Raw genomic sequence first — 24,248 nt, 5'->3', positions numbered from 1 at the left:
GGGTGGCGAAGAGTTAACAGCGAGTGTTGCCAGCTGGGAGAGACCACAGTTGTCCATGTCTTCACAGATGTTCTCTTTTCTGCTCGGGGCTTTTGTGAGGAGGAAGAGATGTACTTTTCAGATTTAACGTGTTCGCACTGTGGAATGGCTTTAAGCAAGCTTTTATGATCAACCTCTCCTTACAAATAGAGCTGAAATGTTCAGCATTTGCAATCATAAAAATTTAAGGTACTTTTTTTTTTTTGTAGTTTTGATTCGGTTACTTTTTTCAATTTTTATTGTTTTGACGATGAAAGGAGTGTTTTATAGGTCAGTAATAAAATGCTTGTTCCATGGAGTAAAGACAAGTGTTTGAGTTAAAATGAAATTATTTTTTTTTCTTCACTCTTCTACAGGATACTGAACGGATTCTTATTTTAAATGTCGTCCTCTGCAATTAATGTTATACTTGAGTATCCATCAATAAAGGCGGCCTTTATTTTGCTGTAGTTTCAAATACTAATTTCCTCGCTTGTACAGGTTGAAGTAGAGAGAGTAAGCAAGAGAAGGAAAGTCATTTCATGGCTTGGTTGAAGTTGCTTAAAATCTATACTTTGTAATAAAAGTAGGAGAGTGTTGCTTGAATTCCTTCACTTTTTTCTGAATTGTAATATTAGTCTGGAATATGATTGAGACTTTAAATATTCTAGCTTTGTGATTTCAAATGAAACTCAGTGTTTTTCAGATTAACTCCTTGTAATGAGTCTGAAACTATCTTGCGAAGAGAATAGAAGAGAGTTCGGCTTGGCTCATGCTATTTTGTAGAGCAGTGGTCCTCAAACTAAGGCCCGTAGGCCGAATGCGGCCCCCTGAGGCTTTTTTTACCGGCCCCCACACACAAAATGTATTACTATTAGATGCGGCCAGCTACATCTTTAAATATTGGTGGTCCACATATACAATAGTAGTGCTCGCACCACCCATCCACATGGAAGCCAGAAAGCAGTAATTCGCTGGTTTCCAATCAAATTCCACATCAGGTGACACTGCTGTCCAATTGGACTTCAGGTTGTTACCTGTGTATGCTTCACTGTCTGACCCGCAAGTACATCATTTTATGTATATTCGGGCCCCCAGCAGTCTGAAGTATGTTGACCCGGCCCTCGACCCAAAACGTTTGGGGACCCCTGCTGTAGAAGGATATGCTGCATTTTTGACAGGATCTGCTGCTATTCTGAAGTGGAGGTTTGCCATGCAGTTCATGGCAATGCGATCTGCTGCCTAGAAAAAGGCGTGCAGTTGTTTTTTTATAGTGGACAACGATATAATTGGATGTTTTAAAGGTGTTGTAGGAAGGCACGGGCACATAATGCATGTTTCATGTTTGTGGAGTCAGAGTTGGAACAATTGGGTACCTGGAGTCGGAGTTGTTAAAAATGTTCCAACTCCTAATGAATTTAAATAGTTTATAAACTGTTCAATTTCTCAGATAATAGTGGTAATAAATAACTGGTATAGTAACAGCAGTACTTGGTCCACAAATATTAAATAAACCAATCAAAAGGTAAAAATAAGATTAAAGGAGCAGAGGTGCCAAAATAGATTAAAAATACTAAAAACTGTTTAAAACTGTAGCAGTGGACTTATTTCCCAACAGATGATTCATCAAGTCTGTTTCAAAATAGAACACAATTTTATTGGAATTTGCTCCTCTTTGTTGTGTCGCGTTTCATGGGTCAAGCCTGCTTCCTCAGGCAATAGGGGAGTAACTGAAGGAAAGTCTTTCCGTGTGTGAGCACCTCTGTCACGAAGCAGGCTTGACCTGTGAAACGCGTTGCAGCAAAGCAGAGTACATTACAATAAAATTGTTTTGTTTTGAAACAGACTTAATGAGTCATCTGTTGGGAGGTAACTCCACCGCTACCATCCACTTTTAAACAGTTTTTCGTTTCTTCCATTATTTCTGGGCCAGGAGCTTTGTTTTGTTCACAAAAGCAGATACCTTCTTAATATCTCTTCAAAACGTCTAAGCTTTAGAGAAGCCTGAGTCTGTGATGCCATAAACTGAAGAGTCTGCGTTGCATGGTTTTTGTACCAACTCCACAGCCCTGTCTGAAGGTAAAAGTGGGTTCGAAAACTAGCTAGATGCAGATCAGATGCGAGTCTGCTGAAACATACCTTACCAATTCCAATGTATATAGTTTGACTTGGACAATCTTTGCCTTCCCCCTACTCCTTTAACTGTACATATGACGCCTTCTATCGCTCACTGTTTTTTTTTTTGTTTTCTGATCTTTGTTTTCAGGGTGCCCTGGTGACCTCAAGAAGATGGCTAAATCTGCAGGAATACCAGAGCAAGAAACTGATGGCTGATAACGGTGTCACTGTCCAGAGATTCTTTGTTGCTGACAATGCTAGTGAAGCCCTTGAAGCAGCTAAAAGATTAAGTATGCCTACTAAAGCTGACTTTTTTGATAATGACACTGAGATAATAATGTTTGATTGAGTTAGCCACTTATTAAGCTCATTTCTCCTTTCTACAGTATATATCTACAATCCTTGTGTAAATCTATTAGCTTAACCACTTGAGGACCGTGGGCTTTACCCCCCCTTAAGGACCAGGCACTTTTTTTCCATTCAGACCACTGCAGCTTTCACGGTTTATTGCTCGCTCATACAACCTACCACCTAAATGAATTTTGGCTCCTTTTCTTGTCACTAATAAAGCTTTCTTTTGGTGCTATTTAATTGCTGCTGCGATTTTTACTTTATATTATATTCATCAAAAAAGACATGAATTTTGTCAAAAAAAATGTTTTTTTTTTAACTTTCTGTGCTGACATTTTTCAAATAAAATAAAATTTCTGTATACATGCAGCGCGAAAAATGTGGACAAACCTGTTTTTGATTAAAAAAAAACCCCATTCAGCCTATATTTATTGGTTTGGGTAAAAGTTATAGCGTTTACAAACTATGGTGCAAAAAGGGAATTTTCCCATTTTCCAGCATCTCTGACTTTTCTGAGCACCTGACATGTTTCATGAGGGGCTAGAATTCCAGGATAGTATAAATACCCCCCCAAATGACCCCATTTTGGAAAGAAGACATCCCAAAGTATTCACTGAGAGGCATAGTGAGTTCATAGAAGATATTATTTTTTGTCACAAGTAAGCGGAAAATGACACTTTGTGACAAAAAATGAAAAAAAAAAAAATTTCCATTTCTTCTAACTTGCGACAAAAAAAAAATGAAATCTGCCACGGACTCACCATGCCCCTGTCTGAATACCTTGAAGTGTCTACTTTCCAAAATGGGGTCATTTGTGGGGTGTGTTCACTGTCCTGACATTTTGGGGGATGCTAAATTGTAAGCTCCCCTGTAAAGCCTAACGGTGCTCATTGGACTTTGGGCCCCTTAGCGCAGTTAGGCTGCAAAAAAGTGCCACACATGTGGTATTGCCGTACTCAGGAGAAGCAGTATAATGTGTTTTGTCTGTAAATGACAATTGTTTTTTTTTTTTTTACACACAATTGTCCATTTACAGAGAGATTTCTCCCACCCAGCATGGGTAGGTGTAAAAATACACCCCAAAACACATTATACTACTTTTCCTAAGTACGGCGGTACCACATGTGTGACACTTTTTTGCAGCCTAGGTGCGCTAAGGGGCCCAACGTCCTATTCACAGGTCATTTTGAGGCATTTGTTTTCTAGACTACTCCTCACGGTTTAGGGCCCCTAAAATGCCAGGGCAGTATAGGAACCCCACAAGTGACCCCATTTTAGAAAGAAGACACCCCAAGGTATTCCGTTAGGTGTATGGCAAATTCTTAGAAGATTTTATTTTTTGTCACAAGTTAGTGAAAAATGACACTTTGTGAAAAAAAAAACAATAAAAATCAATTTCCGCTAACTTTTGACAAAAAATAAAATCTTCTATGCACTCGTCATACACCTAACAGAATACCTTGGGTTTCTTTTTTCTAAAATGGGGTCACTTGTGGGGTTCCTATACCGCCCTGGCATTTTACGGGCCCAAAGCCGTGAGTAGTCTGGAAACCAAATGTCTCAAAATGACTGTTCAGGGGTATAAGCATCTGCAAATTTTGATGACAGGTGGTCTATGAGGGGGTGAATTTTGTGGAACCGGTCATAAGCAGGGTGGCCTTTTAGATGACAGGTTGTATTTGGCCTGATCTGATGGATAGGAGTGCTAGGGGGGTGACAGGAGGTGATTGATGGGTGTCTCAGGGGGTGGTTAGAGGGGAAAATAGATGCAATCAATACTCTGGGGAGGTGATCGGAAGGGGATCTGAGGGGGATCTGAGGGTTTGGCCGAGTGATCAGGAGCCCACACGGGGCAAATTAGGGCCTGATCTGATGGGTAGGTGTGCTAGGGGGTGACAGGAGGTGATTGATTGGTGTCTCAAGGTGTGATTAGAGGGGGGAATAGATGCAAGCAATGCACTGGCGAGGTGATCAGGGCTTGGGTCTGAAGGCGTTCTGAGGGTGTGGGTGGGTGATTGTGTGCCCTAGGGGCAGATAGGGGTCTAATCTGATAGGTAGCAGTGACAGGGGGTGATTGATGGATAATTAGTGGGTGTTTAGGGTAGAGAACAGATGTAAACACTGCACTTGGGAGGTGATCTGACGTCGGATTTGCGGCGATCTATTGGTGTGGGTGGGTGATCAGATTGCCCGCAAGGGGCAGGTTAGGGGCTGATTGATGGGTGGCAGTGACAGGGGGTGATTGATGGGTGATTGACAGGTGATCAGGGGGATAGATGCATACAGTACATGGGGGGGGGGGGGTCTGGGGAGAATCTGAGGGGTGGGGGGTGATCAGGAGGGAGCAGGGGGCAGTTTAGGGCATAAAAAAAATAGCGTTGACAGATAGTGACAGGGAGTGATTGATGAGTTACACAGTAGTACTATACTCTACATATGCACTCTCCACAGAGCTGCAGGGAATCCACTGAGAATGTTGTGCACATTGAACACAGAGGTGTTGTCTGTCACCCATAAACCTGGTTCAGATTGTGCATGAAGAATGTGTAATAGAGGAAGAATCTCCTTATTCCCCTGCAGAGTACCTGCACATCACTCTTACATGTACCCACAGTTACATTGCCTCGGGCCTGATAGATGTTCTTTGTTCCGGCCTGTACCTTTTACAAGTACTCTTAGCAAGGACTAGTTTTAGTCTATGACTAAAGGGGATAAATATGGCAGTCTTCATATCCTTCTCACTTCAGTTGTCTTTTAAAATTCCTAAGCGTTGGCAGTTAAGAGACGAATTTCATGTTACATAATTTCAATCAACAAGATTGGAATATAGATTGGAATCCTAAACTGAGGAGTCTGAGTCGGTGGAATCCTAAACTGAGGAGTCTGAGTCGGTGGATTTTTGTACCGACTCCACAGCCCTGTTTTTATTCACTCCAGTCACAAAAGGGCATTTTTAATCATCTGAACCTCTAATCTGAAATTGCTCTAAATCTGGCCGTATACTACGTATAGATGTTCAGTGTTATAAACATTGGATAAAAAATATTAAGTTTGGTCATCAGTCTATCAACTTCTATCAAATTGGAATTCAAATTCAACTTGACTGGAAAAAGGCGGTTATTTTTTATTGACCGTAATATGGGGAGAAGTTGCATTATGATTGCCAGCAACATGACTTTTGTCAAGGGTGCTGCTAAGGTTTTTGTGGACTCAAGTAGCAGATCATTTGTTGCCTACCGCGTCCCTTCCTCCCAGTCAGAGGCACCTTCTGCCATATTAATTTGGACCCTCCCAATATAGGTAGCCACCCCCAGTATAGATAGCCTAAGATGTGTTCCCCCCCCCCCTCCCATATAGGACATTGGTGTTAGTAGGGGTAAGTAGCTTCTTGCTGCCTATCCATTCCTTACACTCACAGACCTTCATATCAGCAGCGACCTGAAGAGAGGAGAGCAGCACATAGTAATTGTGCAGCACACTTCAAATGCAGGTAATTGCTAATGATCTCACTTGGAATGTTTTTATGCTGTTTTTGCTTTTGCTGGAAAATTGCACTTTAGAATTTCGTTGTACAATTTCGGTTGTTACAATGACAATAAAGATTTTCTATTCTATTTCTATTCTATTCTGCGTCTGAAGTGTACTCCGTGGTCACCGCACTTTTCTCCCCTCTGTTCACATTGTACTGATTTGAGGTCTGTGGAAGAAAGTGATTGGGAGACAGTAATGGCTATATAAGTCACAGACGGTGGTCCTGGCAGCATGGGAGGCTCGTGCTTTGGGTGAGACACCAAGTGACTGCTTGGTTTGCCTGGGTCAAGTAGCGCACCTGGACTTTGTAATGTGTTCAGTGGTACAAAGCTAGCAGTATGGTGACTCAAATGATTATTCAAACAGCTAAAGTCTGAATGAAATATAGAGGGCTAAGCTTCTCCCTGATCAACTTATGATCGGAATGAAATTAAATTGATTAAAATTAATTACTATTAAAATATAAGCCCACAACTCTTGAGACACGCGCCCGCACACACACCACCCCTCCTCCACACACACCACCCCTCCTCCCCCCCCCCCCCCCCCCCCCACACACACACACACACACTCTTTATATCATTTCCCTGTGTCTCTGTGTCCGCTATGTCCCTGTGTCAGTGCTTTTTTTGGATGCAGAGACACTGAGGAGAGCTGAGGGAGGACGGGGCCAGAAGGGGCGGGAGAATGGGGCCAGGCGGAGCTGAGGGAGGACAGGGCCAGAAGGGGCAGGTGTTTGTGCGAGCGGCAGAGTGGTGACAGACCTAGCCTGTTTTTAAACGGGCTAAGGTCACTAGTTGTTAATATTAAAATAACATTTAAAGGGATGTGGAGGCTAGGCACACATATTTATTTCATTTTAAGCAATACAAGTTTGCCTGTCTTGCTCATCCTCTGCCTCTAATACTGTTAGCCATAGCCACTGAATATACATGCAGATCAGATGTTTCTGACAAAGATCTGACTGGATTAGCCACATGCTTGTTTCAGGTGTGTTATTCAGACACTGCTGATGCCAGAATGATCAGCAAGGCTGCCAGGCAAATGGACATAAATATGGCAGCCTCCATATCTGTCTAAAAGGCTTTTAGAGAAGTACTGTGACTTTCATTGAATTCGATCTTTTAGATCGAATAAACGTGAAAATCACCCGCAGAGGGTCAGTGGCAGCAGTACTGGCCATGTGACTTCTGGACTTTCTAATGAAGCAAGGTAGGGTTTTTTTCCCCTCCATTGTAATCCGTTGGGGGAGAGGCAGGGTGTTTCACATTTTTCAGTAAATCAGCTTTAACTAAGCTCAGTTCCCCAAGTGTGAGGAATTATGAATTACAGCAAAAGTATCAAACAGAAATGGACTCCTGAACAATTCAACCCAGCTTATATTGGGGTCTCTGCAAATGAGTTTTTGTCTTATTTTTCCAAAATGACATTGTTTTTCGGTATTTGTCTGTAAAAATTACCAATATTTTCAGTTCACTTGTTGCTTTGAAGCACTCACAGACAGTGGTTATCTGACTGACAGTCAGAAAGCACAGAGATTTGAGGAATTGGATGAGAGGTCATTCAGTCCTGAATAGGCTGGTTTGCAGGTGTATGTAACATTCTGACACAAGATTGTTTTGGCATGGGCTTCAGAGTTAGCTTTGGCTGCTTCCCAATCCTTACTTACTATTAGGGCTTGTTCGCACTATGAGTTTTTTTTTGAGCTTTTTAAAAAGCGCTGTAAAAGAACTTGTGTAATGAAATCCTTTAATAAGCGCTTGGAACAGCGATTTTGTGAGTGTTTTTCAAACAAAAGTGCTTTAAAAGACTTTCAGTTCCAGGTTAAAGATTGCACTTCCTGTTTTGTTTGGACACAGAAAATCGCAAAACAAGAATGCTTACAAAATCGCACAAACAATGGCAGTAATCTCTTAAAATAAATCACTCACAAAACGCTTTGCGATTGCTTTTGCGATTTTGTAGTGTGAACTAGGCCTTAGGCTGGGAGCACACTTGTCAACTGTTATATGGAGGGTCTGATTTTTGTTTTCCCTCATCACTCTAAAGGTGGCCACTAACTGTCCAATTTCTAGCGAAAAATCATTCGAGCGATCAGAAATTCTGATCGGAAGTGAAATATTGTAATAAATCGTTCACTACACCATCAACGAACCAATCTTTGCTTCCTATCTATCACAACCAACGAGAAAATCCAAATTGTGGTTTGACATATTCATTCGGGCGACATTTTATTCACTCGTTTATAATCGATTGTGTCCGCCATTGGAGATTATTTACGACCAATCCGATCAGAATTTCTGATCGTTTGAACGATTTTTCGCTAGAAATTGGACCGTTAGTGGCCACCTTTAGATCATGTTTGTTTGTGTTTTTTGTGCATAGTTTATCATTTCTTCCTTTTTTTTTTAAATTTACATCACAATACAATACAATAGAATACAGAACGCATGCAGTATGCGGATAGAAGCAGGAAACTGTCTTTTTTTTTTTTTTTTTTTTTTTTTTCTTACTTTAGAGAAAAACACTTAAACGAAACCGGGTTTAACACTAACAAAATCCTTATTCTCGAGCAGCTCATTGACTTCCATTACATGGGCGGCGTTGTGCGTTAAACGCCCACAGTTTTAGTAACTGGGCTTCCTGCCTTAAGGCTGACCTTCTCCCACCTAAAGGTGCCCATACATGGTACAATTTTTCATTTTTTTTCGATTAGATAATTTAGTTCGATTATTCCGTTAGATCGAATATAAAGATTTTTCCAGCATGTCCAATGAGATTTTTTTGGAAAAAAACGGGATAATCGTTCGAATTTCTTGATCAAAATTTTTTTTTCTACTTTCATTCGATTCAATCATTTAGATAAAAAAAAAAGCCGGGAAAATTTAGCGTTTTTATTGCATAGTATATGGGCACAATAAGGCTTACCCACTTTACAAATCTCGAATGCATTTTGCTGACCGCCACAGCATAGCGATTAAGGCTTCGTTCTCACTCGGGCGATTACTGCCGGCGTTTTTGACTTTTCTGATCGCTGGCGGTCAGCAAAGCGCCACAGCACAGGTAATCCTGTGGGATTACTCACATTGTGTCGAAATTGCGATTTCTGCCAATTGCAAGCACACTGCAAGCATCATTTTAAGGGCGATTGCATTGCGATAAATCACTGATAAGCTCAATACATTTCCCAGTGTGAATGGAGCCAAAAGCCGCATCTACACACGTAGATGCGGCCGCGATGCTCCTTATCAATCGAGCCGCTGATGCGGCTCGATTGATAAGACCCAACAGGACGGATCTTGCTTCCGCCGATTCCCTGCTCGCTCCCCGCGAGGGGACGATGGCAGGGAATCGAGCGGAAGATAAGCAGCGCCGGCGAGGACGAGCGGGGAATCGAATGAGGCGCGAGTGGGGACGCGGCGGGCACGCGCAGGTACGCGGAAGAGGCGATACGGCGGCTAATCGAGCCGCCGGATCGCAGCCTCATCTACGCGTGTAGATGAGGCTTTACATGTAAATCGTGGTGCTCCTTTTTCATTAACGCAATTCATTTTTTTTCCCAAAACGTAATGGCCTGTCTGCTCAATTTTCAGTATTATCGCATTTCATTCCCATGGCAGCACAGTGGCGGAGAGTGAAAATATTAGGTTGTGCGATCGCAACGCAGCACAGCAGACGCACTTCCAAATGGTAAATCACTTTAATCCTAAACCAAAACAGCTGATAGCAGAGTATAAAGCAGGGGTAGGGAACCTATGGCTCGGGAGCCAGATGTGGCTCTTGATGGCTACATCTGGCTCACATACAAATCAGAAGGGGTTGATTCACTAAGCAGTGCTGCTCAAGCAGCACAGCTTAAAGAGAATCTGTATTGTTAAAATCGCACAAAAGTAAACATACCAGTGCGTTAGGGGACATCTCCTATTACCCTCTGTCACAATTTCGCTGCTCCCCGCCGCATTAAAAGTAGTTAAAAACAGTTTTAAAAAGTTTGTTTATAAACAAACAAAATGGCCACCAAAACAGGAAGTAGGTTGATGTACAGTATGTCCACACATAGAAAATACATCCATACACAAGCAGGCTGTTTACAGCCTTACTTCTGAATCTCTAGAGATCACTTGTGTGTGTTTACCTTCTGACCCCTTCAGCTCTCACCCACTGAAGTGACAGGCTTCCTGCAGACAGCTCTGCCTATGTGGTTAATTCCTCAGTATGTGACCTTCCAGCTCCTTTCACAGCCTAGGATTTTTATCCAGCTCTCTTCTATCACTAATAAGATAGCAGAGAAGCTGCTGGCTTATGTAAATAACACACACACTGGAGTGTGCATAGAGGAACAGATCTGCACGGAAGAGTTGGCAGCCTTCCAGACACAGGCCGACAAGTCTGACAGGGGAAAGATACATTGATTTATTACAGAGACTGTCATAGTATAAAGTGCTGCAGTAAGCCACAACACATTAGAATAGGTTTAGGAACTTGTAGGATGGTAGAAAAAAACGTTGTAATTTTTGTTACAGAGTCACTTTAATGTGACAGAGAAAATAACATTTTCAAAGTAGGCATGCTACTGCTGTAGCGTGCACTACTAACTTACTCATGCTCCCCCAAAACTAACTAGAACGAGATTCCTGCACTTTGATTGGCCCAATAGGCTGGCAGGAAGTGGGGATCTAGTCCTACAAAGTGAAACCACCAAGTCAGTTATCTAATTGCACAAACTGTTAGTCGGTATTTCTCCTGTCTGGCTCTCGGGGAAATTGCTGATGTTGCTGGAACCCAGGAGAAGCTGAAGACGTGTCTGACACTTCCGCTGCTGGCGGATAAACTGTATATTCATCACCATGGCAACAGGGACGTGAGCCCTCTGCTGTGCATGCACACTGTGCCAGTTTGAAACATATTGTATGGCTCTCACAGAATTACATTTTAAAATATGTGGTGTTTATGGCTCTCTCAGCCAAAAAGGTTCCTGACCCCTGGTGTAAAGGCATTAGCTTGTTGTTAACGCCAGACTGTTTTTATTGGTTGTGGAATGGATCGACAGAAACATGTAGCACTTTTGAATTCATTTTTGAATACAAAATAGCTTTTATGGATTTTGCCTGTAATTGTGGAGATGTGAGGTAATTAACCCCTGAAATGCTCATTATGTGAACCATAGCACATCTCAACATTACTTTATGGGCAATGTTCTTCACAGTAATGCTAATACAATGGGCATTTGAAAGATCAGAATGTAGGCGAAGATGGCAGCACATGGAGAAGAACGGTATTATATATGTTACGGCCAGAACCCGAAGTTTGGCCAGAACTAGAAGTGGCCGGCCACTTCGGGTTCTGGCCGGCCAATGCGCGAACTGGCCGCTGCGCTGCGGCCAATGTGAGAAATGAAACAATTCCTGTAAGGTTTAATGTGATGTTGTGACCGCAGCGCAGCAGGGCAAAATGTATCACATCTTTACTTCATTCAATGGCATTAAGCCGCCCGGCTTTTTCCTCTGCCTCTCTCTCCTCCCCCCCCCCCCGCCTCTCTCTCCCCTTCTCTTATGGGCACAGCCGGGCGGGGACACGCGTGTCCAGGAGAGTCGTTCCTCGCGGCAGGAGAGCAGAGCGGGGAGGCTGCAGACATTGCTTCTGCCAGCACCCGCTCTGCAAGAACGGCAGGATTCCCCTGCCGCGACGAACGACTCCGGAGGGACACGCGTGTCCCCGCCCGGCTGTGCCCATAAAGAGGAGAGAGAGAGGCGGGGGGAGGAGGAGAGAGAGGCAGAGGAAAAAGCCGGGCGGCTTAATGCCATTGAATAAAGTAAAGATGTGATACATTTTGCCCTGCTGCGCTGCGGCCACAACATCACATTAAACCTTACAGGAATTGTTTCATTTCTCACATTGGCCGCAGCGCAGCGGCCAGTTCGCGCATTGGCCGGCCAGAACCCGAAGTGGCCGGCCACTTCTAGTTCTGCCCAAACTTCGGGTTCTGGCCGTAACATATACACAGCTAGCAGACCCCACTACATAATGATACTCAGAGATGCAAGTAGCATGGTGATGGGCTGAAAATGTTTCAGAAAGCTGGTGGTGTCGGCCAAAAGCCAGAGGGTCCCCAGGTATGCTCTCTGAGCCTGACTGAAAGCTGCTAGTATACCTCCTGCTCTGTCACAGTGCTGCTCTCCCTTTCTCTGCCAGAATCTGTCCAGAGGCATAGGCTATACTAGCTCTTCCTCCTTACCTGGTTAGACAGCATCTAAAATCTCTCACCTTTCCTAAATATAATAGAGGTAATGGGTTTCCTTAGCATTAGCTCAGCGTAGACCCCTCTTCTTTATGTCTGCTAGTGAGGAGGACAGTTAAGGACTAGTACTAGTGGGTGTTCTGCACATTGTCTGGGTTTACAATCCTTGCTTATGTACTGGAAATGGCCCCATAAAAAGACATTTTTGCTATACTTTATGGTTCACGGTTATTCACTGGGGCTCTGTTTTGGGCCAAAACATTTAAGTTTAATGATTGCGGCTTTGTTGCACAAAGCATAGAGTGAGTTTTATAGGGACGTTGTTTTGAAATGTGGAAACCTTTTATATTTAAAGGTAAATTTCCTTTAAAGATTGGCTGTATATTATAACCCTTTTTTTCTTTTATTCAAACATATACTTAATGCTGGGGATACACCATGGGAATTTTTGGCAGATAGATGGTTCAATAGATAATTTCTGACAGTTCTGATCTGATGTTTGATCGATTTCTCTTAGAAGTGAATGGAAATTGATCGGAACAATGATCAGACAGTAAATCAACTGAAAAATCTCGTCGTGTATTCCCAGCATTAAAGGAGATTTATTTACAGTGGAATTCAGGGAAACACATAAACCTATTGTCAGCTACACCTCTGACTCCTGCTAATCTCCACAATAGTAAAATTAATACATTGGCCTCAATTCTGGTAGGGTTTTCAAACTACCTCATGTACATTTATTTACTTTATAAGGCAATGACGTTTAGCAATTCTGGTAGGCTTTTGTCCTGTTTTACCTCATGCAGTAAATTATGCAGTAATTTGTTTGGTAATTTGCATTCATTTTACCGAAAAATTGCTATTCTCATGGAAACTAGGGCGCATAGAGGGCACATCATTACCAATCAGTTTAAGACCTGCCTGTACCTGGTGGTAAAGTAATTTCGTATGCATTTTGCAGTTTTTAGTGGAATTCCTATTGCTGTTTTAGTGGAGTTCCTATTCAGGTTGTGTAATAGAAAGGAATAGTAGAAGTAACACAAAATATTTACTGAATATTTTTTATAGGGGATGCCTATAAATATACTTTTTATAGGTTGCTACATAATCAAATACAACCCCCCCCCCCCCCCAAAAAAAAAAACATCGTCCAAAGACTATCCTAACTTATGGAAGACAATTAGAGACTAGAAATATTTATTTACCACGTGCTTACCGCTGAAACACCGCATGTTTTACCGCACAGTGTTTGTTTTTTAAGATGAACATGAAGGTCACATGGCTTCTGTACACTGCTCCTGAGTGTGGGTGTTACATTACAGGTTAGTGTTCTAGCATCATACTACCACTGCAGGGCTATATTGCATTCCCCTTCTGCCCTTCCCCCGTCATTTCACTCTTCTCATCCTCTCCCAATCTCCTGTCTCTTTATCCCACAGTGTGGTAGAGGGTGATCGACACCCTAAAGAACACAAAAACCACGGAAGCCCAAATGGTGCAGTACGTAACAAGTTCAATAGCACATGTAAAAAAATATTGTGATACTCGCAAAGGAAGGTTGCACAGGGGGCAATCAACCACTTAAGGCAGGTGGAGATTAATAAACCCGACTCCACTCGGGTGACCAGCAGGAACTGGCTCCGGTCGCACTCTTAGCAAAACAACAAAGGACCTATCAGTGGCGGACCCACTGGGTACCAGAGTACACCCCTTCAAAGGAGGGTGAAAAGCACAAAGGGGGAGGGGATCCCAATGATAGATAAAACTGTGTTAAAAATAGCTAAAATAATAAATGAGAGTAGCCTTACTTCAGTAACAAGGTAAGCCACCTTTCCCTTTATTATTTTATCTGTTTTCAACACAGTTTTATCCATAATTGGGCTTCCCCTCCCCCTTTGTGCTTTTATCCCACTCTTTCTCTACCCTTCCCTTACTAATACTACCTCCCTTTTTCTCTACTTGTTTTCTCACAGAGGAGAAATCTAACTTTATATGCTTTTTCTATGACATGGTTATTTATAACCTAAAGAATCTAGTTTATCTATTTAATATTTATAACCTAAACATTAAAATGTTTGAAGCATTTTCTTCTAAACTTAAAACAAAAAAAGCCGTCCGCAACCATTGTAATGTTTCCCCTCTTAACGTATGGTGACTTTTCTTTTGTCTTCGGTTTCCGCTTACATTTTTAGCACAATTACATTGAATCATTAGGTTGCAGAAGTCAAGAGGCACGTCAGCATTCAGTGTGACATAATGAGCATCGTTCAGCCACAATGCCGTACGCGGCGTTCTCGTCTAATGCCATCGCCACTTCAAAACTGTTCCTACTTTTCCAAAATGACCCCATACCGTCTAGATTTACTGTAATGAGCTTAATAGACAGGAGTACCACAAATCAAAATCTCATTTCCAAAGTGAGACACTAATGTTGTGCTGACTTATTGTTCTGCATGTTCCATTTCATAGAGCATTATAAACACACCTACTGGAGAGCCAAACAAGGAAAAATAACATTTGGGAGCTGTGAAGCCGTCGGAACGATACTACGTTTTGCTAGACTAATGGATTGCACTCTGACGAGGAATCATTACTGAGAAAAGGAAGGAAAAAGGAAAAAGTTTGCTGTAATGGCTTAAATTAAACACTCTTCAGCTCATAATTGGTATTTAAATTTCGCAATGAAGCCTTTTGTGCTAGTCATTTTGAGCAATGCCTGTGCTCTATCGCAATTGGATTTTTTCTGGGTAATGAAGTTCCCTTTTGTCCTGGTGTTAGAAGATTGTTACATGATGCTTAACGCTTAAGGATCCATCGCTGGGTTTAGAGGGATCGAAGATTCTCCTTTGATCAGTAGTGCAAATATATTGCACGGTTGAGTTTTTTTCCATAGTAGGATTTGGCCCTGAACCACATTACAGTAGAGTGCCTGTTATTTGGAACTCTACTAACCAGCAGTCTCTCTACTAACCAGCAGTACTAACCAGCACATATCACCGGCATTACTCAGTGTTGTGAAACAATATAGTTTAACGTTAGCTTGTGTGAACAGCTTCTGAGACTTTTATACATCTTCTTCCCTTACACATTAAAAAAAGACAAATGGTGGAATAAAAATAAAACAAATTTTACTATTTTAATGCCGCAGATTATGACCCGACATCCCAAGTAACTGATCTCCACAAGGTGGTGGTTTGCTCCCTTTCTACTAACTGCTATTTTGGGGCTCTTTGAAAGCTTAAAGGACATTTCACAGGCAGAGAAAACTGTTTAGACAGACATTAACATGCAAAAATAAAGCTATAAATGCATCACTCTGACCTTAAATTTTTAAAAAGGAGCAAAGGCATTAGCAGGTGTCATGCACAGGGTTAGAGGACAGTGACATGGCAAGCGGAGGACCACAATTTCAAGGCAGCATGAAAACAATTTCTAATAGTTATAGGCTTCAGGATTTTGCATGGAAAGCAAGCAATAATAACCAATTTCGGAGACCAGATATACACTTAAAAACAGTATTGAACATACATTTGTTTAAAGTGGAGATCAGTGGCCTACAGGTACAGTGATGCTAAGGTTATTGGGGACATTTTACAATTTTTATATTTGCAGTTCTTTATATTAAATCCTGGATAATGAAAATATACAGTATGTAAGCTGTCCCAAGAAATCATTTTGTTACCTTATATTGAAGGTCATCTGGACAGATGTATTGTCTTATCAGTATGAAATCAGACTGGCCTATCTAGCTGTGTACAGTTTTTGTTATCTTGCCTGATCAAATACTTTCCTGTTTTCCTTTTCTGTTAACAGTATTAATCATTTGATTAACATTCCTGTGTAATTGGTAAAACTACGACCCTAAATAAAGTGCAATACCAAAACAGGGTAATAAATTCCCAACAGACTCTTTGATGTGCACTTTAAACAATGCCATATAAGGTGGTAAACACAACTAAGTTTCTATGTTGAAAGAAAGTGTATACTCTATGCAAATATGTATTTTAACACCTGTCACATGACTTGAATCCCATATAAAGGATGCTGTAAGACCTTGTGAATGACAGAAGAGTATGCAGATCTGACCCTATCTGTGTGTGTTTTGTCTCACTGAAGGCTGACTGAGGCCTAGCCCTAATTGGGAATCCATAGCCAAAGTTTGGATTCCCTGTCTAAAATTCTATAGGCTTCCCAATTACATGAAATCTCTCCCTCCTCTCTCCCCTCTCTCTCATCTAAAGGTGCGTACACGCATCTGATTTTTATGCCCGATTGTCGTTTAAATGACTTGTCATTTACACAAAAAGTCGTTCAGACTCCTTGTACACACAGACAAAAAAAGTTTGAAATGCTAATTACAGCTAATTTACATGTTGTTTGAATGGTCAATGGACCAGATCAAATGACTGATCAGACGACTTGTTGTTTGAATGTCTTTTAGTGTCGAGCTAATAGACTTTCAAACAACAAGTCGTTTGTACACATGTACGAACCTAACTGTCGTTTCAATGACAGTTAGTCCATGGATCTGCCAAACGGATCAGTCGAAACTGCTGCTATCAGTCTAACGATCGTTCGTACACACGCCAAACTCGTTTGAACGACAAGTCGTTCAGAAATATCAGACGTGTGTACGTACCTTAAGAAAGTCACCATTTCTCTTAGGCTGTAGCCCTCTCTGTTACTTGCTTGGCAGCTGAGAAAGTGGTTGCTTTTTTTTCACTCCTCTCCATCCCCAACTCGCCACACCAGAGCAGTCAAATGGGACTTTGCCCTTGTTTACACCAGGGCTGTGGAGTTGGTAAAAAAATCATCCGACTCCCACTCCTCAGCTTATGAAACCTCTGACTCCAGGTACCTAAAATTGCTTCGACTTCTCGACTCCTACTCCTTAGTCTAATACTTACCAGGGCAATGGATTTGGTACAAAAATCATCTGACTCCCGACTCCGATTCAACTTAGTGCATGGGATCGCCAGCACAAACGGCATGCGATTGCGGGTGTTGCGTTCCGATCGCGTGGCCATCTGCACTTGGAAGTGTGAACGAGACCTCGCAGTGTAGCCTGCTGTGTTTCAGCAAAATCAATATTGGAAATTGATCTTTTTGTGTAGAGTTCTACTTTTTTGTGCAGAGTTGTACTTTTTCTTCCCTTGTCTCCTTGGCTTGGACCACAGAAAATCTGTGAACAATGTAGGTACTCTATACACTTGCTGCGCACACAAGCTTAGTAGAATGGAAGAAAAAGCGCAATTATACATAATACAATTTATAGCAGCAGGAAGGTAAAGACGCAGTCACTCCTGAAAGACCTAATTTTAGCAGAACGCATTACAGTGAAGTGTGCATTGTTACAGTAGCGCTGTGTGTCTTAATGGATTGGATTTCCATTTAGAACATTTCAGTGAACGACACAATAAGTGCGTTATGAAAGGGGTAAATATTAGCTGTTTTTTGGTGTGTATGGAACCTGTATCTGTGGAAGAGTTCCCTCACACAACTAGGAAGACCAGGAATGTGAAACAAACAGGATTACTTGTTTTGCTAGATACATGCACTGAAGGAAATGTTTTAAAGGTCTTTTCTTTGATCTTGTTTAAGGTTAAGTGGTGCTCTTGTAGGGGGAAAATAGCACTTAATTGTCCAGGTGTTCTGTAAAGTACTCCTTGACAAATCTCTACTTTACTGTGGACCAACATCAGCTCTCTTATAATGACGTTTGTTGTTCTCCAAAGCAAGCTCCTTTCTTCTACAGCTGGATGAGAACTTCCAGTAGCACCATCTGGTGGAGCATAAAGGAGAAGTGTTTATGAAAAACATAGCAGACTAGCTCTTCTCCCTAAGAACATTACAAACATGCCTACAACACTCTTTATCTGGGCTGTGCTTGCTTGCAGTGCCCTCTGGCTTCAACTTGCATCACATTACTGTAAAAAAAAAGATGTCAGCGGCTCTGTGGTAGACATGAGGATAAGGTTTTGCCAATGAAGACACCCAATCCAGAGTAAATGGATGGTGCAGAGCACCAAGAACGTTTGTTTGTGCAGCCAGCTATTCATACAGGAGCATAGGAATTTGTGGATGTTCTGTACACCAGACCATGTATTCCCAGCATAACTGAAAATCTAACAGAATTGTATGGTGAAATCTAACAGAAAATTGTATGATGTGTACTAGGCATTAAAGGTGGCCATACACTTATAGATTTGCAGCAGGTTCGACCCTCAATTCCTGTAAGATGCCTGTCAGGTTAAATCTGACAGGAATCTATCTGATGTGTGCCACACACTAGGAACAGATTTCCAATAGATTTCATAATGAAATCTATTGAAAATCGATTGAAATGCATTATTGCACCATTCAAAATCGTCCGGAAATCGATCCATCAGCCGATCGATCATGCTTCCTGCTGCATCAATTAAAAAATTTCTAGATTCTATCTATTTCTAGCCAGTTCTAGGAGAGTGGTCGAATCGGCCATCGATCGATGTCTGAAATCAACCCGTGTATGGGCCCCTTAAATGTAGCGAGAGAGGGGTGTAAACATTCCCTGGCAGTACTGAAGCGCCTTCTAATGCTAGGTACACGCAATGCAATTTTCTGGCAGATTTACCTGCCAGATCGATTTTTTTTTCTAACCTGTCCGATCTGAATTTTTATTTGCCAATTTTTTTCAGATCAATTTCCATAAAAGTGAATGGAAATCAATTGGAAAATCAATCGAAATTCAGATCTGACGTGTTGGAAAAAATTGATCTGCCAGGTAAATCTGCCAGAAATTTGTACCGTGTGTAGATCAGGTACAGCTCAGAAAAATTCATTAGGTACATAACAATATATAAATACTGTAGCTATGAATAAAATGCAATGGCAGCTTTCAGAGCAAATAAACTGTGAACTTGTAATTTCTAAATGGATAATACTTGTTCACAAAAGCAAATAGGATATTGAATATTATGTCAGAGTTTAATGCCGCTTTAAAGGGGAACCGAACTTATTCTTTGACCATATTGCACTCACAGCATTATTAATAGAAAGTGCAATAATCGTACCTAGCTACTCCTCCACTATTGTTCCATCCATTTTTATTTTTTACATGCACTGCAATGCCACATTCTTTTATTGGCTTCCGAGCCTGCCAATGTGCATCATGCAGCCTACCTCAGAATGACCCAGGGGACGCTAGATAACTTCCTGTTCTGGAAGCAGGATTGGCTCGACTCTTAGCCTGGTATAGCCGGCTGCAGTAGCCCTGCCCCAAGTTATTGTACATGAGATAACTCGTTCAGGCTGCTTAGAGGTTAAAACTTTTTATTAAGTGGGTTAATGCATCAAATTCAGCCTACCACTATCTTTAAAATGCAAAACACATCAAAACTGCAAGTGCTTGCAAATTTTCTGCAATTTTGTTTGCACTTATGGGAGCATTTGTGGTAGCTGTCATGCCATGGGGGGAGAGGCTTCAGCCTGCAGTTAGTTAACTGAATGTTAATGGAAAGTTTTATTTCTTGTTTGTTTTTTGTTAGATAAAATTGACTATCAAAATGCTTTCATAATACCAAATGTTGTATCTTGTTTTTGTGAAAGAGTTTGGCTTTACATGTCAGATGCCCGATGCTCATATTTACTGGCTGATATCTGCTGTACTGCAGGTGTCTGCTATAGAAGTGCATGTGTTGAATGCCCTGCTCTCTGCTGTCCACTCCTGCTGCCCTGTGGATAAAGCCACAATCTGTTTCCTAGAAGTGTCCTATAAGGATGGGCTAGATGGAGATATTCGTGTCTGAGTGCTGCAGCACATTAATCAACTGTTGTGAGGCTTCTGCGACTCCAGGGATTCTGTTCCTTCCTAATTCTAGACATTATGGTTAGGGAATCTCGTTCAAAATAGACAGAGTCCCTGGAGTTTCTGAAGAAACAAATGTGCCTTTTTAGAACGCTACCATTCTGCCTGACAGTTCAACCCGTCAAAGTGCACAGAGAAATGGCAAAAAGAAGGCGAAGCGAAGATTTCAGATTTAAAACTTTCCAATCTTATAATTCACTACATTTTTAAAGCAGAAGTGTACTTAATAATGTGTTTCGTTTGTCCTCTGATCAGTGGTTTAACATTCTCCTATGACGCTTCTTGCTCTGCGTTTCAGATCTGATCAGTGTTGTCTGACATCAAATCAACCCATTCTTGGGCATGCTAAAGGAATACCGAGATGAAAATAAACGGATGAGATAAACATGTGTATGTACAGTGGCAAACGTAAAAATTACCGGGCTCCTTTTTTCTTTTTTTTTTTCTCCTTTTTCTTTCTCTTTTCTTTGCCTGAAAGAGTTAACTTTTAGGCATGTAAGTGACAGGTTCTCTGATGTCCCGGCCAAATCAACTACAGCCTAACTTACTTTAAGAGACACTGAAGCGAAAAAAAATTATGATATTATGATTTGTATGTGTAGTACAGCTAAGAAATAAAACATTAAGATCAGATACATCAGTCTAATTGTTTCCAGTACAGGAAGAGTTAAAAAACTCCAGTTGTTATCTCTATGCAAAAAAGCCATTCATTTCTACAACTTTCAAAAATCGTGGAGAGGGCTGTTATCTGACTTTTAGTATCTCAACTGTTTACTTTTTATCTGGCAGAGGAAAGGTCTTTAGTTCACAGACTGCTCTGAAAGAATCATTTTGAATGCAGAGTGTTGTGTAATCTGCACATATTAGAGAATGATGCAATGTTAGAAAACACACTATATACCTGAAAATAAAAATTTGAGAATATTTTCTTTGCTGCTAATCTTCTAGTAATTATTTATAGTACACAACCAATTCATTATATCATCATATATATTTTTTTTGCTTCAGTGTCTCTTTAAAAGGAACTGTCAGGCATAAAATCAATCCTCTTATTTTTATCTGGTAAATAATTAATAGGGATGCTAACCAGGCAATCCAAACGTTAACAATCACTCTTACGGTTTTTTCTCAATCGACTATAATTTACCAGGTCCCCTGGCTCTTATTTGGTACATCTGTCGCAAAAGAGAAGTTGCAGTGCATACTGTTTTATTTATTTATTTTCCTTTTCTTGTTTACTTTTTCCGTTTTTCCCCTCAGACATAACTAATGCAGCCTACTTGGCTGAAGTTTCTTTCACTACGGTTTTCTCCTCCCACACCTCTTTTCCTTTCTGATTGGCCAATATTTCTTGTGCTGAGAAACTGAGAAAGTAACGGAGCTGAAATCCAATCCATACAAATAAACCAAGTCTGCAAAGTCACACAATGATTTGTGACCTTACTGCAGAGCTGTGTGGGAGTTTTTGTGGACTGGGAGAAAGCTATGCAAGCATACTAAATCAGAAAGCTGAGCGGACACAAAGTAAGGGAGGAAATTACATCAGGATTGGCTTCAAACACAGGGATTCCAAAATGGCAACTAACAGAAACATATATTTGCTATATTAAACTCACTGAAATCAAAATGTGGACAGTGCAATACATATGTTATGTAAGTAGAGCAAGTAATTTATCCACCAATATAATTTTTTTTCCTGAGATAGTATGGCTAACAGCTTCTCTTTAAAAAGTAGATTTAACCACTTCCCTACCACATGCTATTTCCTCTTAAAAACCACAGCAATTATCACACATCACGCTCCTTCCAGTCAATTACCAATACTTTTATCGTTACTTATCACACCAAAATGATCTATATAGCTATATGACAAACTAGCTTTCCTTGGATAGGATTTAATTCTTAGAACTATTTTATTTCCTATGAATTTTTAAAGAAATGAGTTAATTGAAAAAAAAAACATTTTTTATCAGTTTTCAGTCATTGTAGTTTAAAAAAAATACTGTAGATAAAACCCATACTTTTTATTTGCCTATTTATTCCAGTTATGACAACATTTAAATTATGCCCCTATACTGTAGATAAAACCCATACTTTTTATTTGCCTATTTATTCCAGTTATGACAACATTTAAATTATGCCCCTAGTACAATGCATGATGACAATATTTTATTTGGAAATAAGTGTATTTTTCTGCTTTGTGTTTCTTTATGCTATATCACTAATTACAAGCCCTTATTTATAACAGTAAAATACATTTTAAATGATTTTTTATAAGTGCTTTCTCTTGGTAACAATGGGGAAGGAGTGGAAGGGCTTAATAACTAAGAGGGTTTATTTTTATTTATTCTACCATATTTTACATGCATTTTTGCTTTGTGTTCACTAGATATCACCACACTGTTTGTTGCCTGTGTACTGAACACTGAACTGTGTGTGTGTTTTTTTTTTTTTTTTTTTTTTGAATGAATGACCACAGGCTTCTCACGGATGCTGGTGATGATTCTCTATGGGCACTTTGATCATCGATCACAGACCTGCGGGATGGCGCCGAGTGTAAACAAGCAGAAACGCATAACTACGCTCATGATCCGCAAGTAAAGTTTTCAGGGGCATAGATATGCGTGGCAAGGATACAGAACTGGTTAAACATAAAATAAAACAGTGCAATATCTCAAAAAGTCATTTTTAGAAGTATAGACACAGTTTATCAAATTAGTTTATTTTTGCCTCAACATTCTTTAAGACCAGTGATCAGACCTAATGTATGGAGCTCAGATGGCTGCTATGTAAGTTGTGTTCTTATACCTATTGCAGTTACCAGTGAGATGGAAGGGGAAGCTATAAACCTCACTTTAGGATGTAAAATCTGGGATTACCAATTTGCTGCTTAGAGCAGCAGTTGCATTTACTGTTCAGTGATTTTCCCAACTTTCATCTCCTGGGTGAAGCTAATTAAAATGTTGTTAGAATATTCACTCATCGTGATTTGTCAGGGTTGTTCGATGCCCAGTAATGAGTATTTCCAGGTGTCTAAAGAACTTGTATGGACAGAAATGTACCAACATGTTGCACAATCCTAACTAGTTTACATATTTCCTCTTTACCATGTAGAGTACAGGTGTCGAACTCCAGTCCTCCTGGGCCATATCCATGCTATTGTTTACAATAGACTGAGAAGTGGAGAATTGTGAGATGAACCAGCCCTTTCCTGATTCAGCCCCATCAATCGATTTGAGCTGTGCCAAAAATGTTTTATGACCTCAGCCCATGAGGACTGGAGTTTCGACATACCTGATGTAGAAAGGAAAAAAGTTTGGTGAAATCGGTTCCTTACGAAGGGCTTGTTCACACCTAGGGCGTTTTTGCCCTTTTTTAAGTGCTGGCGATTCTCAAAATTGCCCTAAAAGTGCTTGTGCGATGATTTCCTATGAGAGCGCTCACATCTGAGCGGTTTGTTTCCGATCTGCTCAGCAAAGCGCTGCCTATACCATTTTTAGGGCGATATGCCTATAATGGACGGTATAGGGAAATCGCTAAACGCTTGAAAAAGTGCTTGGTATAGCAATTTCCTCAGCGCTTTTAAGAATAAATACATTGTATTTATGCTTTTCCAGTTCAAACCGTTCACTTCTTGACTTGCGTCAGGAAATGAAAAAACAAATCGCTCTGCAAAAGCGCTTTGAAAATCAAAGTGTACAGGTAATCGCCGGGAGGAGAAAAAAAAACACACACAAAAAACCCCCCGAAAATCGCAGGCGTCGGCAATTTAGATTTTACATGTGAACAAAGCTAAACTGTCTGCCTTCTACATTTGGCCACCAGACTCTGCAGTTATCAGCTGTTCTGATGCATTTTATTACCAGAAATGTATAGGGTTACAAGAGTTAGAGATGAATAGGGGTGGCATGGGGGACACTATGTGTTGGGAGACTCTTGAGAGGTATGTTTATAGTTGGGCTTCACTGACTGCATTGTGATGTCAGAGGACTTCTAGAATCAGAAGTACTCTCAGTCCCTTGATACCTGTTGCATCAATGATGCAGTAACCAGCATATCAATTCTGCAAACCTTCGTGCTGTACGTAAAATAAGACATTCATCTCTGCATCTTCTCATGGGCTGAGTTGGTAATAAGATCACTGCA

The 24,248-nt window shown here is 40.8% G+C and overlaps 1 protein-coding gene across 1 annotated transcript in view; it reads left to right on the top strand.

The window, feature by feature from the left end:
* SUCLG2 (succinate-CoA ligase GDP-forming subunit beta) overlaps nucleotides 1-24,248 on the top strand; it is a 317,157-nt gene that overhangs the window by 47,032 nt on the left and 245,877 nt on the right. Inside the window, exon 2 of the mRNA XM_068253828.1 lies at nucleotides 2,285-2,426. Within this exon, the coding sequence (XP_068109929.1) occupies nucleotides 2,285-2,426 (142 nt within the window). The remainder of the gene's footprint in view (nucleotides 1-2,284; nucleotides 2,427-24,248) is intronic.

This window comes from Hyperolius riggenbachi, chromosome 9 (assembly GCF_040937935.1).
Source record: "Hyperolius riggenbachi isolate aHypRig1 chromosome 9, aHypRig1.pri, whole genome shotgun sequence".
Taxonomy (NCBI): Eukaryota; Metazoa; Chordata; class Amphibia; order Anura; family Hyperoliidae; genus Hyperolius; species Hyperolius riggenbachi.
The sequence above is the reverse complement of the archived record's forward strand: the minus strand, read 5'-3'. Positions and strand labels throughout refer to the sequence as shown.